This window comes from Pongo pygmaeus, chromosome 19, assembly GCF_028885625.2.
Source record: "Pongo pygmaeus isolate AG05252 chromosome 19, NHGRI_mPonPyg2-v2.0_pri, whole genome shotgun sequence".
In the NCBI taxonomy this organism is placed as follows: domain Eukaryota; kingdom Metazoa; phylum Chordata; class Mammalia; order Primates; family Hominidae; genus Pongo; species Pongo pygmaeus.
The window spans coordinates 32,358,272-32,377,955 of NC_072392.2; the positions used below are offsets into that span (position 1 = coordinate 32,358,272).

A 19,684-nucleotide genomic window follows, 5' to 3' on the forward strand; every position below is an offset into this window, starting at 1 on the left:
CCTGATCTGCCTGGGAGGGTCCTGGTGTGCCCACTGCCTCACTGAGTTATGAGGGGTGGTGCCTCTCACATCTCACCAGTATCGCATTTGAAGGACAAATTATGTCTTCCCTTCTCCATCCTGTGGACCTCTGTTTCCTCATGTGCAAGTGGGGGATGATGTGCTTACATGGTTATGCAGTGGGCATATCGATAGGATCCATCTGTCAATACCCTGCATCCAGTGACCACCTGGAGCACACCTGCAGCTCGCAAGCTGGGCTTCCTGCTGCAGGGAGGGGAGGAAGCACTGCCTGGATCCAGGGAGCTTCTCTGAAGGAGGTGTTGGAAAGGACTTGTTCCAGAATTTGGGCTTGTATTGGGAGCTTGCGGGAGAGTTGAAAGAAGCCTTTGCTCCAGGTTGGATGCTGTCAGAGGCAGGGTGGATTCTATCACATGGCATCTTCCCCAATCTTACCTAGAAGGAAGGAAGACAAGACCAAAGCTAACGCTGCAATTGACAAAGAGGTAGTGGTCATGACATAGACACAGAGGAGGGGGTGTGAGGTCACTTTTGTCCATGTTTTGCATGAGATGAGCCATGATAGCTACCAAGTGACCTTGCTTTGTCTTGACCCATCATGGTCACAGAGCGACATTGTCTCATGCTGACAACCTGTGCAGTTCAACAGGAGAACACCAATGCCTTGCCAGCAGTGGTTGCCGTCCTCCTAAGGCCTCGCTGCTCCTCCTCTGGGGCCGACTGCTGACCGTGGGAGGTGTGGAGTGGGAGGGGAATATGCCGTGGGTTTTTTTTTGCAGAGCAAGGGCAGAGGACTCTGATGCCTTCAGCTCTGGCCATCCTGAGTGTTGTGATCTGCTTCCCCTGCTTCCTACACCACCCGGAATCCCACCACGCTGCTGCAGTCACTGCCAACATATAGCGCCTTCTAAGGGCCCCAGTGTCTCGGGGACACCCCCTCTCCCCTGGGAGGGAAGCAAGGTGCTCATGAAGGTCCCAGGTGGAGGTGCTGAAAGAGTGTGCAGGTGGCTTCTTGAGTGTCAAAGTCTGGGATTCCAGCTTTCAGCCTCAGGCTCCAGGTGTGTGTGCTGAGGTGGAATTTTATGCTCTCATTCACTCTCCTGTCTGGTCAGAGGAACTTGGGGCATTTCCTCTCTAGGGGAGGGAAAGGCCCTGGAGAGGTGGCCTTGCCCTGAACTGGGAAGGGGTTGGCATGGGAAAGCAGGGGCCTGGGCTCTGCCTACTGCTTGCTGACAGCTTGGGCACAGCACAGCCCTCCCTGGGCTCCTGTCTCTTTTCTCTGTATGATTAGGTGGAGGTGGATGGGATTCTGCTTCTACTCCCAGTCCTTGGGCACCATGTCAGGTACTCACACACTTATGACCCCATCTGCTCCTTGGAACAGCACTGGGGGATGGATCTGTCAACCTCACGTTGCAAATGTTTGTTCTAAATCCCACACTCTGAAGTCAGAAATACCTGGGTTTGCCCTCAGCCACTGACGGTTGCTTGCTATGTGACCTTGGACAAGTCACTGCCCCTCTCTGAGCCTCAACACCCACATTTACACAGGGGAAGAATAATACCTCCCTCTTGGGCTGCTGTGAAGCAGAGCTAATGGGTACATTGCCTCAGGCACATTGCAGGTGCTCAGAGTGTTGGTCTTTCCTTCCCTTTCTAGGTCTCCATTTCCTCAACTACACAGTAAGGAGCAACTCTATCCTGATTATAAATAAGACAATAGGTGAATGCACTCAGCAAGGCTGGGGGCAGGGATGCATAGAGAAGCTTCTTGCAAAGGTGAAGAATGTGTGCTCTGTGCCCCATGCTGAGAGGCAGGTGAGAGGACAACAAGCCCAGCGACTGAGGCCTACAAAATGCCCCCTGCAGAGAGGGAGGAGGAGCAGTGTTCTAAGGTGGGTGGGAGGCAGCATCTCCAGTGCTTGCAGGAGGAGCAGGACTGCTTATACTTGCTCAGGTGGGTGGTAGGTTAGGTTCTTAGGCATCTGCTGGGTATCAGATGCTGCACAGGCATCATGTCCGTGAATTTAATCTTTCCATCATACCTGAGAGGTGGGCATTACAGGAGCATAGTGGGATTGAAACACAGGTCCTCTGAGCCTGTGCCTTTTCTACAAGGCAACTTGGTTCACAAGTAATAATAGGACCCAAAAATACACCCGCTATGCTGTGCTCACCTGATTTCATAACATCCTTGTGACCTGCGAGGTTAGTGTACTGTCCTCATTTTATGGATGAGAAAACTGAGGCTCAGAGAGGCTGAATAATCTGCTCATCCTTCCAAAGATCTAAAGGGAAGAGAGGTGCTATAGCTGTGGGGCCTTCTATTCCTGGCAGGATGTGTGCAGTACCCCAGGCCATTCTGACCCTAGTGCAGGCAGGAGAAAGGGCACATGAACAAATCCAGCAGCAAGCTTCCACTGAGGGCGTCCCTGGCCTTTGCTTGCGCTAGTGCTGAGGGAGAAACAGCCTTGTTCCTTCACATAACATGGTTTCCTGCCACCCCCAGGATAAAGGTCAGAGTCCTCAGGTCTGTGTTTGAGACTCTTCATGGTCTGGTCCCACCTGCATTTCCAGCCAAATTCTCCACTACGGCCCCCAGTGCAGCAGCCCTGGCCATCTGTCCCATCCCACCATCCTGCCTTGGCTCAAGCTGTTCCCTCTGTCCCATGCTATTCACACATAGAACAAAGAGAAGCTTGATAGAGGCTAGCCTGAATTTTCCATTTGAGAGCATTTTCAGCTTCTGGAAACAGACATTTCACCCAAAATTCCAGATTCCCTGCTTCTCTGAAAATAAATAAATAAATAAATACATACATATATACATACATACATACATAAATCTGCTCTTACTCTGCACTATTCTATTTTTTGAGACAGAGTATCACTCTTGTTGCCCAGGCTGGAGTGCAGTGGTGCGATCTCCGCTCACCACAACCTCTGCCACCCGGGTTCAAGCGAGTCTCCTGCCTCAGCCTCCTGGGTAGCTGGGATTTACAGGCATGAACCACCATAGCCAGCTGATTTTCATGTACCTTTTTTAGTAGAGATGGAGTTTCACGATGTTGGTCAGGCTGGTCTCCAACTCCTGACCTCAGGTGATCCATCAGCCATGGCCTCCCACAGTGCTGGGATTACAGGTGTCAGTCACCTCACTTGTCCAGTCTGCACTATTCCTTAGTGTCAGACTATTTGAGCCAAACAATGTCTTTCTCATTTGGACGTGACCTTCAGGGTCTAATTTTTGTATTTTTAGTATAGATCAGGTTTTTTTTTTTTTTTTGACAGAGTTTCATTCTTCTCACCCAGGCCAGACGGTGCAGTGGCATGATCTCAGTTCTATGCAACCTCCACCTCCTGGGTTCAAGCGATTCTTCCGCCTCAGCCTCCAGAGTAGCTGGGATTACAGGTGTCTGTCACCATACAAGGCTAATTTTTTGTATTTTTAGTAGAAACAGTGTTTTGCCATATTGGGAAGACTGGTCTCAAACTCCTGACCTTAGGTGATCCACCCTCCTTAGCCTCCCAAAGTGTGGAATTACAGGCATGAGCCAGAGCCTGGCCTCACCTGGCTAAATCTTTGTATATTTGAAGAGACAGTGTTTCACCGTGTTGGCCAGGATGGTCTTCATCGCCTGACTTCGTGATCCGCTGGCCTCACCTCAGCCTCCCAAAGAACTGGGATTAGAGGTGTGAGCCACTGCACCCGGCCTCAATGTAGCTTATTATCAAAGTATTTACATAGAAATATTAATCAAATGGCACAAGCATTTCAATACTTAGGTTAAGATGAAATCTGTGGCCAGAAGAGTGCCAGACACTCATGAAATGTTTTGTGCATGAAACAACCACAACTTAAAATGATTTTCTGTTATTTCTTTTGTTATGTTATTGTGGAAATGTGATTAATCACGTATGTCAAGGACGTTGGGAAGAATTTCCAGACACTCTGATAAGCATGGCATCTTAATCATACAATATAAAGCAAGGCTATCTTAGGAAATTAGGTATCACTGCCAAGGACCTTTACATGAGAAGAGGAATTAAAATTACTATTAAATTTGTAACAGTCAGATGGGCTGGAAGGCAGGTTGTGTCATTTTTTTTCTCAGCATTTTTTCTTTTCCTTGATTCAATAAAACAAACTTAAACACCAGCTATCCGCAGAACCCTCACTAGACTATGTTTAATGATATGTGAAACACAGCCTGCACACTCACAGATCCTGGCCACATCCCATTCCCATCCTCTCAAAACCTGTTACCCTGTGGCTAGATTTCTCAAGAAGATGAAAGAGAGAGACGAATGAGAGCCATCTCCTTTCAGGTCGCTCTGCACTGCTTCTGCAGGTAGACAATGACCTCTCCGGTGAGGCTTTTATCCTTGCTGGGGGGTGGAGGACTTAATCCTAGAAAAGAGGCCTCTCAGGGTGGGGAGGTGATTTAAATTCTTACGAGAGAGACGCAGCTCCCCACCTCATCTGGACCTTCACAAACCTAAACTGGAACCGCCGGAAAAATGACTGACAACAGGCCACACAAGCCAGGCAGAGACGCGGGGAGAGGCTGACCACAAGAAAGGCGGACGTAGAAGATACCGCCCTCTGGCGCACAGGGCACATGTGTCCCAACACACACACATGCACACACAGACGGACACAGAGCAAATGAGTGAGAAAGGGGAGAGAGAGAAACAAGAGAGAGACGTACGCACACACACAAACGCACATAGACATACAGCAGTGGCACGGTAACACCTATCCCCAAGCAGCCCCTGATTTTTCAGGGTTCTGCTCTCCACGACTACAAACCACTGGTGAGAGAGCAGCCCACGGGCACAGAAGCAAACCTCTCCTTTTTTGAAGAGACTCACTGGCACACCGTCCATGCAGGCCTGAGGCTGGGATCCCGCGCTGCTTCCCTGGCCCTCCGCCCGCAGTTTCTTCCTCCTGGACGACCCTCCGTGAATCCCGGCCTCCAGAGACCATCCTGTTGATGCCCTGGCCAGGACTGGTCTTAGCCCCGACTCTGACTAATCCCTCTAGTCCCAGGTACTCGGGAGGCGGAGGCAAGAGAATCACTTGAACCCGAGCGGCAGAGTTTGCAGTCAGCTGAGATCCCGCCACTGCACTCGACTGAGTGACAGAGTGAGACTCCGACTATAAAAAAAAAAAAAGAAAGAAAAGAAAAATGACCACGGAGCGGCGGCTGCGGGGACTGGGGCGGCGGCGGGTGAAGAGAAGACTGGGAGAGGGGCCCCGTTGACCTTCCCTGAATCCGGGCCTGAGGCTGGGATCTCACGCTGCCGCCCTGGCGATCCGCCTGAGGTTTCTTCCTTCTGAGGTTTCTTCCTGGTGGTCGACCCTCCGAGAATCCCAGGCTCCGGAGACCATCCTGTTAATGCCCTGGCCACAACTGCTCTCAGACCCGACTCTGACGCACTATCACACGGGGCTCCTACTTCGCAAAGTCTCAGGGACCCATCCCCGGGCAAAGGTGGCAATCACTAGGACCAAAGCGGAGGCTCAGACCTTGCGCATGCGCACTGGTGAGGCCGAATCCCCGCTTGCTCCGGAGAGTCAGGCTGTGGATCCTTTAAAAAATGGCGGCGACGCGAGGCTGAGGGGACTTGGGCCGCGGTGGCGGCGGCAGCGCAGTCCCAGGCGGCGGGTGGGAAGAGGACTACGAGAGGGTCTTGCGGGAGACACAAGGGTTGGACCCATAGAGGTCCTGTAATCAGGACCTTCTTGATTGGTCTTCTGCTTCGGTTCCCGGTGGAGGAGGAGCTTCAGGGTGCGGCTGGGCTCTCTGGACTCCTCTTCAGATCTGACTGGTTTCCACCGGGTGATCAGGAATGGGGTTACAATGCAGTGAGGCGGGAAGAGTCTCACTGGGGCACAGAAAGATCCTAAGGGCTGTAAGGTGTACTATCAGCTGAAAATGCACTGACCCATGAGCCCACTGCCTCCCTCCTTCCTAGGTGGAGCAGTGGCCTGACTTCATCTCCAAGGTCCGGGGCTCCGGCATTCCGCGGCATGTGCAAGGAGAGACAGAGGGGAGTCCGAGATGGAGCCAATGTGACCACATGTGGCACTAATGTTTCCCAAGTCAGTGTGTGTCTTTGAGGCCCTATGGGGCGATGCTGAGATGGATAGTGATGTCCAGGTGTGCACAGGTGGATCACTGGGACCTCCCACACAAAGCCAAGGAAAAGCCAAGCACACTAGAAAACCTGTGAGACAGGGACTGTGCCTGAGTCCAAGCCACATTCAAGAATGAGTGCCAGAGGGGCCAAGAGGTTTCGACAAACTACAGCACACCGACATCCCGCCACCCGTAGGTACCCTTGACACCACCTCCCCTGCACCCAGCAAAACCCAGTCCCTTTGACTCCCTGACATCGGTGGCAGCCAAAAGATTCAGTGCTTGAAGCCACTTTCCCTAGGAGCAGAGGAACCGGATGGCCCTCAGGAATGACAGAGGAAGGGCAGGTGGGATGCAACAATAACATTTCTAGAAGGCAAAGGTCAGCCACGGTGAGGTTGCCTCCAACTCTTCCTGGACTGACCACGAAGTCATCACTTGGGACATGGAGACAAAGGGAGCTTCCCTGTCCAAGACAGGTATGGAAGCCCAGAACTCCACGATCATCACACCCTATCATCCAGAAACAGGTTTGGAGAGGGAAGCAATCATAAAAGGGACCCCAACGAAATTTCTCCCTAATGGACTGGGAAGTGTTCTTTGTTGAAGACATTGAGCCAGACTAAGAAGCCTCTAGGCTTCACAGGAACTGGGCAGACAGAGCAAGAGGGAGGACAGAGCAGAGGACAATGCCACAGCACAATGCCACTATCACTGGCATCTGGGAAAAAGTGCCAAATGGGTGACTTGGCCAGGAAGTTCAGCGTTTGAGTGACAGACATGCATGCCCCATCTTGTTGCCAGCTTCCTTCTCCGTCCCAGTGTATAGCTGTGACTAGATTTCTCAATGAGGGCAAAGGGCGAGAGGAGTGAGAACCATCTTCTTGAAGGTCGGTGGGCACACTCCTGCGGCTGGACAATGAGCACCTGTGAGGCCTTTGTCCTTGGTTGTGGTGCGGTCCTCTTGATCCTAGCAAGGAGGCAGCACAGGATGGGAAGGGTATTAAAACTCCTGCAAGACAGGCCGGAGGCAAGAAGCCCCTTCACCGAAGCACACCCATGGAGAACTCCTGCTATGCCAAAATTCAGGGACTGGATTTTAAGACAACAGTGGAAATCACTGTGACGAGAAAATCAGCTAGAGCCTTGCGGAGGCACATTGGATAGGCCGACTAAAGCTCCGTTCCTGGCAGTCAGGCTGCGGCCACGTTAAACAATGGCTACTGAGCGGTAGCAGAGGGGATCCTGTAGCAGCACCGGCAGCAACTGGATCCGGGGTCCAGTTTGGGGGCCGCAGGTGTCCTGTTGCAGGGCCAAATCCCTGAGAGTACTGTCCTCAGGACCTCCTTGAGCCGACTTCCACCGAGGGAGGGGGAGCTTCAGGACGCCTGCTGGGTTCTCAGGACTCACCTTCAGATCCGATTTTGGCCGCCTCCGAGTGAGATAGGATGGGCTCACCACATCTGGTGAGGCAGGCAGGGCCTCGATGAAGCACAGAATGATCCCATGGGTCTCAAGGCGTGGTTTCAGCTGAAAATTCACTGATCCATCAGCCCTCTGCCTCCCTCCTCCTTTGAAAGAGCACTGGCCTGACCGGATTCTAAAAGCCCTTGGGCTCTGGAAGCCGACCGCGCTTTATAGGAAACGTGCAAACAGGAACAGGGTCGAATCCCAGGTGGAGACCATGCGATGACGTGTGGCACTGGCCCATCCCACAGCAGATGGCATGAATGTGTGTAACCAGAGGAATGTGGGGTGATGCCAAAACAAATGGTGGTGTCTAGGCATGTAGCCGGTGGAAAGGGGGGAAAAAGTGACATTTCCAATACAGCAATGAAAATTAAAGAACACCTGGAAACCAGGAGGAGGCCTGTGACTGACCGGAGCCACATTTTGAAATTCCTGCCAGAGGAGCAAAGAGGTTTCTGCAAAATTCACCAAAACGCCAAAGCTCCATCGCCGAGGTAGCCCTCACGCAACGTCCCCTGCACCAAGCCCCAGCCTCGCACAAGTCCCAGCCCAAACCCCAGCCCAAGACCCAGCCCAGTCTCCTTGGTTCCCTGACATTCGTTATGGCAAAAGATACAGTGAGTCAGTCCACCCAGGAGCAGAGGAGAGGATGTCCCTCAAGAATGAGACAGGAAGTGCAGAGGAAATGCAACACCACCTGTGCTAGAAGACAAGGCCAGTCAGGGTTGCTCAGCATTCATTCTAGGCAATCCACCCACCCATGAGGGGAAACATGGAGAAGAAGGAAGCTTCCCTGTCTGACACACTTATGGAAACCAAGAGCCCCAGGGTCATGAGACCTGCCCAATCCAGCAGAAACACGTTGGGAGAGAGAAACAACCCTGACACGGTTCAAAAGGCAGGGTCGCCCTGACGGACAGGGAAGTCAAGGACTGGGAAGTCTCTGAGGGACTGGGAAGACACTTGGCCAGAGCGAGAGGTATCTAGGCCCCTGAGAAACAGGGGAGGCAGAACAAGAGGGAGGACAGAGCAGAGGCCAGAGACCAGGCAGTACACAGCACCATGCCACCGCCACAGGCATAAGGGGAGGAGTCCCAAAATGGTGCCTTGTCCAGAGAGGCCAGCGTTCCAGTGACAGGGATTGTTGCCATCTCCCATTCCCGCCTTCTTCCTTAAGACCGTATCATGGTGTGTCTTCATTTCTCACAGACGAATCATGAAAAGATGCAACCACCTTCTCTTACATGGGTCTGCTTCTCTTCTGCAGGACAAAGAGCTCCTGTGGGGCTTTTGTCCTTGGCTGCAGTGTGTTCATCTTGATCCTAGAACGGAGTCCGCTGACGATGGGGATGAGATTTCAATCAATCCAGGAACGACGCACCTCCGTATGTGGGCGAGGCCTTCACACATCCAAAGCAAACACGCGGCGGCGAAAACGATGGACAACCGGCCTCAAGACCAAGGCAGAGATGCGGAAAGAGGCTCACCAAAGACAGGCCGACATGCGAGGAATCGCTTTGTGGCGCACAGGGCACATTCGGCAAAAGACAGAAACGCACACAGGCACACACACACAAAAAACGCAGACAAGGAAAGAAACACACAGAGACAGAGAGACACAGAGAGGAGAGAGAATGGGAGACACAAACACACACACACACACACACACACACACACACACTGAGTCACAGCAGAGCCATTGAAACCCACACCCGCAGGCAAACCCTGAGGCTGCGAGGTTCTGCTCTCGACCAGAACGAACCTCGGGTGAGAGAGTAGCCCAGGGGCACGCAGGCCGACCTGCCCTCGAGATCACGGCGGCAGGACTTTTGGGGAGACTCACCTCAACACCGTCAGGGCAGGCCTGAGGCTGCGATGCCGTGCTGCTTCCCGCGGACTCCGCCCGGAGATTATTCATCCTGGTCGGCCCTTTGTGACTCCTGCCATCCGGAGACGTTCCCGTGGACCCCGTGGAGAGGTCAGGCCGGAGCCTCAGAGCCCCGACACCCAAGCACTGCAACGGAGGGCTCCTGCTTTGCCAAGCCTCAGGGACTGGTTTCTAAGACAACCGTGGGAAGCACTGTGACGGGAGAAGCCGCTCGCGCCTCGCGCATGCGCACTGGCTGGGCCGACTCGCGCTCCGCTCCTGGCAGTCAGGCTGCGTCCCCTTCAAATCTGGCCACCGCTGCGCGGCGGCGGCGGCAACAGCGAGGCTCCTGCTGCATCCGCGGCAGCGGCTGCATCCGGGGTCCAGTTTGGGTCGGCGTGGGAGAGGGGGCCGCGGGTGTCCTGTCCCAGGGCCAGACCCCCAGGAGTCCTGTCCTCAGGACCTCCTTGAGCTGACTTCCACCGAGGGAGGGGGAGCTTGAGGACGCCTGCTGTGTCCTCAGGACTCCCCTTCAGATCCGATTTTGGCCCCCTCCGGGTGAAATAGGATGGGCTCACCACACCTGGTGAGGCAGGCAGGGCCTCGCCGCAGCACAGAATGATCCCATAGGTCTCAAGGCGTAGTGTCAGCTGAAAATTCACTGATCCATCAGCCCTCTGCCTCCCTCCTCCTCTGAAAGAGCAGTGGCCTGCCCCGCTTCTAAAAGCCCTGGGGCTCCGGAGAGCCGACCGCGCCTTACGGGACACGTGCAAACAGGAACAGGGGCGAGTCCGAGGTGGAGACCATGTGACCACGCGTGGCACTGGCGGATCCCACAGCAGACGGTGTGAACGTGTGTCACCGGAGGCATATGGGGCGGGGCGACGGCGAAACAAACGGTGGTTTCCAAGCATGGTCCGGTGGAAGGAGGCAACAAGGGACTTTCCATCAATGCCGAGGAAAATCAAAGAACGCCTGGGAACCGCGGGGGTGGGGGCGCCTGTGCCTGACCCAAGCCACGTTTTCAAATGCCTACCAGAGGAGAAAAGAGGTTTCTGCAAAATTCGCCCCACCCCCAAACCTCCACCGCCCTGGTAGCCCCGACGAAACCTCCCCGGCAGCAAGCCCCAGCCCCAGGCCCAGCCCAGTCCCTTTGGTTCCCTGACATTCGTTTCGGCCCGAACATCAAGGAAGTCAGTCCACCCAGGAGCAGAGGAGAGGATGTCCCTCCAGAATGAGACAGGAAGTGCAGAGGAAACGCGACACCACCTGTCTTAGAAGACAAGGCCAGTCACGGTCGCCTAGCGCTCATTCTAGGCAATCCACCCACCCCTGAAGGGAAACGTGGAGAAGAAGGAAGCTTCCCTGTCTGAGACACGGATGGAAGCCAAGAGCTTCAGGGTCATGAGACCTGACCAATGAAGCAGAAACACGTCTGGAGAGAGAAAGAATCATGACAGGGATCCCCAGGAAGTGTCTCCCTGACGGACTGGGAAGTCATCTTTGTTGAAGACATGTGGCCAGAGCGAGAGGCATCCGGGCCCCTGAGAAACAGGGGAGGGAGAGCAAGAGGGAGGACAGAGCAGAGGCCAGAGCCCAGAGCCCAGGCAGGATACAGCACCGTGCCACCGCCACGGGCATAAGGGGAGGGGTCCCAAAAGGGTGGCTTGTCCAGAGAAGCCAGCGTTCCAGTGACAGGGATAGTTGCCATCTCCCATTCCCGGCTTCCTCTTCCAGACTGTATGGTGGTGTGGCTTCATTTCTCAGAGCTCCTGTGGGGATCTTGTCCTTGGCTGCAATGTGTTCATCTGGATCCCAGAAAAGAGGCCGCTCAGGACGGGGATGAGATTTCCATTGCTCCGGGACCGACGTATCTCCTCACGTGGACCAGGTCTTCACACACCCAAAGCGGATCCGCGGCGGCGAAGACGGTTGACAACCGGCTCCATGACCCAGGCAGAGACGCACAAAGAGGCTCACCAAAGACAGGCCGACATGGTGGAAATCGGTTTGTGGCGCACAGGGTACGTTCGGCCAAAGACACACACGCACACGGGCGCACACACACACAAACCGACAGAGAGAGGGAAAGAAACACACAGAGACTGAGAGACACAGAGAGAAGAGAGAATGGGAGACACACACACACACAGACACACACACACACACACACACACACACACACACGACACACACACACACACAGACACTCACACAGAGTCCTAGAGCAGAGCCATTGAAACACACCCCCGCAGGCAACCCCTGAGGCTGCGGGGTTCTGCTCTCGACCAGAACGACCCTCGGGTGAGAGAGCAGCCCAGGGGCACGCAGGCCGACCTGTCCTCGAGATCACGGCGGCAGGACTTTTGGGGAGACTCACCCCGACACCGTCAGGGCAGGCCTGAGGCTGGGATGCCGTGCTGCTTCCCGCGGACTCCGCCCGGGGTTTCCTCATCCTGGTCGGCCCTTTGCGACTCCTGCCATCCGGAGACGTTCCCGTCGACCCCGTGGAGAGGTCAGGCCGGAGCCTCAGAGCCCCGACACCCAAGCACTGCCACGGAGGGCTCCTGCTTTGCCAAGCCTCAGGGACTGGTTTCTAAGACAACCGTGGGAAGCACTGTGACGGGAGAAGCCGCTCGCGCCTCGCGCATGCGCACTGGCTGGGCCGACTCGCGCTCCGCTCCTGGCAGTCAGGCTGCGTCCCCTTTAAATTAGGCCACCGTTGCGCGGCGGCGGCAGCAGCGAGGCTCCTGCTGCAGCCGCGGCGGCGGCTGGATCCGGGGTCCAGTTTGGGGCGGCGTGGGAGAGGGGGCCGCGGGTGTCCTGTCCCAGGGCCAAACCCCAGGAGTCCTGTCCTCAGGACCTCCCTGAGCCGACTTCCACCGAGGGAGGGGGAGCTTGAGGACGCCTGCTGTGTCCCCGGGACTCCGCTTCAGATCCGATTTCCGCCCCGTCCGAGTGAAATAGGATGGGCTCACCATACGTGGTGAGGCAGGCCGGGCCTCGCCGCAGCAGAGAATGATCCCATAGGTCTCAAGGCGTAGTGTCAGCTGAAAATTCACTGATCCATCAGCCCTCTGCCTCCCTCCTCCTCTGAAAGAGCAGTGGCCTGCCCCGCTTCTAAAAGCCCTGGGGCTCCGGAGAGCCGACCGTGCCTTACGGGACACGTGCAAACAGGAACGGGGGCGATTCCGAGGTGGAGACCATGTGACCACGCGTGGCACTGGCGGATCCCACAGCAGACGGTGTGAACGTGTGTCACCGGAGGCATATGGGGCGGGGCGACGGCGAAACAAACGGTAGATTCCAGGCATGGTCCGGTGGAAGGGGGGAACAAGGGACGAAAGTGCCCATCAATGCCGAGGAAAATCAAAGAACGCCTGGGAACCGCGGGGCTGGGGGGGCCTGTGCCTGACCCAAGCCGCGTTTTCAAACGCCTACCAGAGGAGCAAAGAGGTTTCTGCAAAATTCGCCCCATCCCCAACCCTCCACCGCCCTGGTAGCCCCGACGAAACCTCCCCTGCACCCAGCCCCAGCCCCAGCCCCAGCCCCAGCCCAGTCCCTTTGGTTCCCTGACATTCGTTTCGGCCCGAACATCAAGGAAGTCAGTCCACCCAGGAGCAGAGGAGAGGATGTCCCTCCAGAATGAGACAGGAAGTGCAGAGGAAACGCGACACCACCTGTCCTAGAAGACAAGGCCAGTCACGGTCGCCTAGCGCTCATTCTAGGCAATCCACCCACCCATGAGGGGAAACGTGGAGAAGAAGGAAGCTTCCCTGTCTGAGACACGGATGGAAGCCAAGAGCTTCAGGGTCATGAGACCTGACCAATGAAGCAGAAACACGTCTGGAGAGAGAAAGAATCATGACAGGGATCCCCAGGAAGTGTCTCCCTGACGGACTGGGAAGTCATCTTTGTTGAAGACATGTGGCCAGAGCGAGAGGCATCCGGGCCCCTGAGAAACAGGGGAGGGAGAGCAAGAGGGAGGACAGAGCAGAGGCCAGAGCCCAGAGCCCAGGCAGGATACAGCACCGTGCCACCGCCACGGGCATAAGGGGAGGGGTCCCAAAAGGGTGGCTTGTCCAGAGAAGCCAGCGTTCCAGTGACAGGGATAGTTGCCATCTCCCATTCCCGGCTTCCTCTTCCAGACTGTATGGTGGTGTGGCTTCATTTCTCAGAGCTCCTGTGGGGATCTTGTCCTTGGCTGCAGTGTGTTCATCTGGATCCCAGAAAAGAGGCCGCTCAGGACGGGGATGAGATTTCCATTGCTCCGGGACCGACGTATCTCCTCACGTGGACCAGGTCTTCACACACCCAAAGCGGATCCGCGGCGGCGAAGACGATTGACAACCGGCTCCATGACCCAGGCAGAGACGCACAAAGAGGCTCACCAAAGACAGGCCGACATGGTGGAAATCGGTTTGTGGCGCACAGGGTACGTTCGGCCAAAGACACACACGCACACGGGCGCACACACACACAAACCGACAGAGAGAGGGAAAGAAACACACAGAGACTGAGAGACACAGAGAGAAGACAGAATGGGAGACACACACACACACAGACACACACACACACACACACACACACACACACACACACGACACACACACACACACAGACACTCACACAGAGTCCTAGAGCAGAGCCATTGAAACACACACCCGCAGGCAACCCCTGAGGCTGCGGGGTTCTGCTCTCGACCAGAACGACCCTCGGGTGAGAGAGCAGCCCAGGGGCACGCAGGCCGACCTGTCCTCGAGATCACGGCGGCAGGACTTTTGGGGAGACTCACCCCGACACCGTCAGGGCAGGCCTGAGGCTGGGATGCCGTGCTGCTTCCCGCGGACTCCGCCCGGGGTTTCCTCATCCTGGTCGGCCCTTTGCGACTCCTGCCATCCGGAGACGTTCCCGTCGACCCCGTGGAGAGGTCAGGCCGGAGCCTCAGAGCCCCGACACCCAAGCACTGCCACGGAGGGCTCCTGCTTTGCCAAGCCTCAGGGACTGGTTTCTAAGACAACCGTGGGAAGCACTGTGACGGGAGAAGCCGCTCGCGCCTCGCGCATGCGCACTGGCTGGGCCGACTCGCGCTCCGCTCCTGGCAGTCAGGCTGCGTCCCCTTTAAATTAGGCCACCGCTGCGCGGCGGCGGCAGCAGCGAGGCTCCTGCTGCAGCCGCGGCGGCGGCTGGATCCGGGGTCCAGTTTGGGGCGGCGTGGGAGAGGGGGCCGCGGGTGTCCTGTCCCAGGGCCAAACCCCAGGAGTCCTGTCCTCAGAACCTCCCTGAGCCGACTTCCACCGAGGGAGGGGGAGCTTGAAGACGTCTGCTGTGTCCCCGGGACTCCGCTTCAGATCCGATTTCGGCCCCGTCCGAGTGAAATAGGATGGGCTCACCATACGTGGTGAGGCAGGCCGGGCCTCGCCGCAGCAGAGAATGATCCCATAGGTCTCAAGGCGTAGTGTCAGCTGAAAATTCACTGATCCATCAGCCCTCTGCCTCCCTCCTCCTCTGAAAGAGCAGTGGCCTGCCCCGCTTCTAAAAGCCCTGGGGCTCCGGAGAGCCGACCGTGCCTTACGGGACACGTGCAAACAGGAACGGGGGCGATTCCGAGGTGGAGACCATGTGACCACGCGTGGCACTGGCGGATCCCACAGCAGACGGTGTGAACGTGTGTCACCGGAGGCATATGGGGCGGGGCGACGGCGAAACAAACGGTAGATTCCAGGCATGGTCCGGTGGAAGGGGGGAACAAGGGACGAAAGTGCCCGTCAATGCCGAGGAAAATCAAAGAACGCCTGGGAACCGCGGGGCTGGGGGGGCCTGTGCCTGACCCAAGCCGCGTTTTCAAACGCCTACCAGAGGAGCAAAGAGGTTTCTGCAAAATTCGCCCCATCCCCAACCCTCCACCGCCCTGGTAGCCCCGACGAAACCTCCCCTGCACCCAGCCCCAGCCCCAGCCCCAGCCCAGTCCCTTTGGTTCCCTGACATTCGTTTCGGCCCGAACATCAAGGAAGTCAGTCCACCCAGGAGCAGAGGAGAGGATGTCCCTCCAGAATGAGACAGGAAGTGCAGAGGAAACGCGACACCACCTGTCCTAGAAGACAAGGCCAGTCACGGTCGCCTAGCGCTCATTCTAGGCAATCCACCCACCCATGAGGGGAAACGTGGAGAAGAAGGAAGCTTCCCTGTGTGAGACACGGATGGAAGCCAAGAGCTTCAGGGTCGTGAGACCTGACCAATGAAGCAGAAACACGTCTGGAGAGAGAAAGAATCATGACAGGGATCCCCAGGAAGTGTCTCCCTGACGGACTGGGAAGTCATCTTTGTTGAAGACATGTGGCCAGAGCGAGAGGCATCCGGGCCCCTGAGAAACAGGGGAGGCAGAGCAAGAGGGAGGACAGAGCAGAGGCCAGAGCCCAGAGCCCAGGCAGGATACAGCACCGTGCCACCGCCACGGGCATAAGGGGAGGGGTCCCAAAAGGGTGGCTTGTCCAGAGAAGCCAGCGTTCCAGTGACAGGGATAGTTGCCATCTCCCATTCCCGGCTTCCTCTTCCAGACTGTATGGTGGTGTGGCTTCATTTCTCAGAGCTCCTGTGGGGATCTTGTCCTTGGCTGCAGTGTGTTCATCTGGATCCCAGAAAAGAGGCCGCTCAGGACGGGGATGAGATTTCCATTGCTCCGGGACCGACGTATCTCCTCACGTGGACCAGGTCTTCACACACCCAAAGCGGATCCGCGGCTTCGAAGACGATTGACAACCAGCTCCATGACCCAGGCAGAGACGCACAAAGAGGCTCACCAAAGACAGGCCGACATGGTGGAAATCGGTTTGTGGCGCACAGGGTACGTTCGGCCAAGGACACACACGCACACGGGGGCACACACACACAAACCGACAGAGAGAGGGAAAGAAACACACAGAGACTGAGAGACACAGAGAGAAGAGAGAATGGGAGACACACACACACACAGACACACACACACACACACACACACACACACAAACGACACACACACACACACAGACACTCACACAGAGTCCTAGAGCAGAGCCATTGAAACACACACCCGCAGGCAACCCCTGAGGCTGCGGGGTTCTGCTCTCGACCAGAACGACCCTCGGGTGAGAGAGCAGCCCAGGGGCACGCAGGCCGACCTGTCCTCGAGATCACGGCGGCAGGACTTTTGGGGAGACTCACCCCGACACCGTCAGGGCAGGCCTGAGGCTGGGATGCCGTGCTGCTTCCCGCGGACTCCGCCCGGGGTTTCCTCATCCTGGTCGGCCCTTTGCGACTCCTGCCATCCGGAGACGTTCCCGTCGACCCCGTGGAGAGGTCAGGCCGGAGCCTCAGAGCCCCGACACCCAAGCACTGCCACGGAGGGCTCCTGCTTTGCCAAGCCTCAGGGACTGGTTTCTAAGACAACCGTGGGAAGCACTGTGACGGGAGAAGCCGCTCGCGCCTCGCGCATGCGCACTGGCTGGGCCGACTCGCGCTCCGCTCCTGGCAGTCAGGCTGCGTCCCCTTTAAATTAGGCCACCGCTGCGCGGCGGCGGCAGCAGCGAGGCTCCTGCTGCAGCCGCGGCGGTGGCTGGATCCGGGGTCCAGTTTGGGGCGGCGTGGGAGAGGGGGCCGCGGTTGTCCTGTCCCAGGGCCAAACCCCAGGAGTCCTGTCCTCAGGACCTCCCTGAGCCGACTTCCACCGAGGGAGGGGGAGCTTGAGGACGCCTGCTGTGTCCCCGGGACTCCGCTTCAGATCCGATTTCCGCCCCGTCCGAGTGAAATAGGATGGGCTCACCATACGTGGTGAGGCAGGCCGGGCCTCGCCGCAGCAGAGAATGATCCCATAGGTCTCAAGGCGTAGTGTCAGCTGAAAATTCACTGATCCATCAGCCCTCTGCCTCCCTCCTCCTCTGAAAGAGCAGTGGCCTGCCCCGCTTCTAAAAGCCCTGGGGCTCCGGAGAGCCGACCGTGCCTTACGGGACACGTGCAAACAGGAACGGGGGCGATTCCGAGGTGGAGACCATGTGACCACGCGTGGCACTGGCGGATCCCACAGCAGACGGTGTGAACGTGTGTCACCGGAGGCATATGGGGCGGGGCGACGGCGAAACAAACGGTAGATTCCAGGCATGGTCCGGTGGAAGGGGGGAACAAGGGACGAAAGTGCCCATCAATGCCGAGGAAAATCAAAGAACGCCTGGGAACCGCGGGGCTGGGGGGGCCTGTGCCTGACCCAAGCCGCGTTTTCAAACGCCTACCAGAGGAGCAAAGAGGTTTCTGCAAAATTCGCCCCATCCCCAACCCTCCACCGCCCTGGTAGCCCCGACGAAACCTCCCCTGCACCCAGCCCCAGCCCCAGCCCCAGCCCAGTCCCTTTGGTTCCCTGACATTCGTTTCGGCCCGAACATCAAGGAAGTCAGTCCACCCAGGAGCAGAGGAGAGGATGTCCCTCCAGAATGAGACAGGAAGTGCAGAGGAAACGCGACACCACCTGTCCTAGAAGACAAGGCCAGTCACGGTCGCCTAGCGCTCACTCTAGGCAACCCACCCACCCACGAGGGGAAACGTGGAGAAGAAGGAAGCTTCCCTGTCTGAGACACGGATGGAAGCCAAGAGCTTCAGGGTCATGAGACCTGACCAATGAAGCAGAAACACGTCTGGAGAGAGAAAGAATCATGACAGGGATCCCCAGGAAGTGTCTCCCTGACGGACTGGGAAGTCATCTTTGTTGAAGACATGTGGCCAGAGCGAGAGGCATCCGGGCCCCTGAGAAACAGGGGAGGCAGAGCAAGAGGGAGGACAGAGCAGAGGCCAGAGCCCAGAGCCCAGGCAGGATACAGCACCGTGCCACCGCCACGGGCATAAGGGGAGGGGTCCCAAAAGGGTGGCTTGTCCAGAGAAGCCAGCGTTCCAGTGACAGGGATAGTTGCCATCTCCCATTCCCGGCTTCCTCTTCCAGACTGTATGGTGGTGTGGCTTCATTTCTCAGAGCTCCTGTGGGGATCTTGTCCTTGGCTGCAGTGTGTTCATCTGGATCCCAGAAAAGAGGCCGCTCAGGACGGGGATGAGATTTCCATTGCTCCGGGACCGACGTATCTCCTCACGTGGACCAGGTCTTCACACACCCAAAGCGGATCCGCGGCGGCGAAGACGATTGACAACCGGCTCCATGACCCAGGCAGAGACGCACAAAGAGGCTCACCAAAGACAGGCCGACATGGTGGAAATCGGTTTGTGGCGCACAGGGTACGTTCGGCCAAAGACACACACGCACACGGGCGCACACACACACAAACCGACAGAGAGAGGGAAAGAAACACACAGAGACTGAGAGACACAGAGAGAAGAGAGAATGGGAGACACACACACACACAGACACACACACACACACACACACACACACAAACGACACACACACACACACAGACACTCACACAGAGTCCTAGAGCAGAGCCATTGAAACACACACCCGCAGGCAACCCCTGAGGCTGCGGGGTTCTGCTCTCGACCAGAACGACCCTCGGGTGAGAGAGCAGCCCAGGGGCACGCAGGCCGACCTGTCCTCGAGATCACGGCGGCAGGACTTTTGGGGAGACTCACCCCGACACCGTCAGGGCAGGCCTGAGGCTGGGATGCCGTGCTGCTTCCCGCGGACTCCGCCCGGGGTTTCCTCATCCTGGTCGGCCCTTTGCGACTCCTGCCATCCGGAGACGTTCCCGTCGACCCCGTGGAGAGGTCAGGCCGGAGCCTCAGAGCCCCGACACCCAAGCACTGCCACGGAGGGCTCCTGCTTTGCCAAGCCTCAGGGACTGGTTTCTAAGACAACCGTGGGAAACACTGTGACGGGAGAAGCCGCTCGCGCCTCGCGCATGCGCACTGGCTGGGCCGACTCGCGCTCCGCTCCTGGCAGTCAGGCTGCGTCCCCTTTAAATTAGGCCACCGCTGCGCGGCGGCGGCAGCAGCGAGGCTCCTGCTGCAGCCGCGGCGGCGGCTGGATCCGGGGTCCAGTTTGGGGCGGCGTCGGAGAGGGGGCCGCGGGTGTCCTGTCCCAGGGCCATACCCCAGGAGTCCTGTCCTCAGAACCTCCCTGAGCCGACTTCCACCGAGGGAGGGGGAGCTTGAGGACGCCTGCTGTGTCCCCGGGACTCCGCTTCAGATCCGATTTCGGCCCCGTCCG

The 19,684-nt window shown here is 57.2% G+C and overlaps 1 protein-coding gene across 9 annotated transcripts in view; it reads right to left on the reverse strand.

Moving 5' to 3' along the window:
* Nucleotides 1-19,318, reverse strand: part of LOC134738695 (uncharacterized) — a 31,965-nt gene extending 12,647 nt beyond the window's left edge. For 2 of the 9 annotated variants that reach the window (XM_063656014.1, XM_063656008.1), the window contains exons 1-2: nt 16,705-19,318; nt 169-456 (exon numbers count right to left, since the gene is read on the reverse strand). In XM_063656014.1, coding sequence (XP_063512084.1) covers nt 169-456; nt 16,705-16,779 — 363 coding nt within the window. In that variant the 5' untranslated portion in view covers nt 16,780-19,318. Of the gene's footprint in view, nt 1; nt 457-9,480; nt 10,326-11,884; nt 12,096-14,299; nt 14,503-16,704 lie in introns of those variants that run through there. The other 7 variants (XR_010124609.1, XR_010124610.1, XM_063656012.1 and 4 more) reach the window with 7 other exon arrangements.
* Nucleotides 19,319-19,684: the final 366 nt, after the last annotated feature.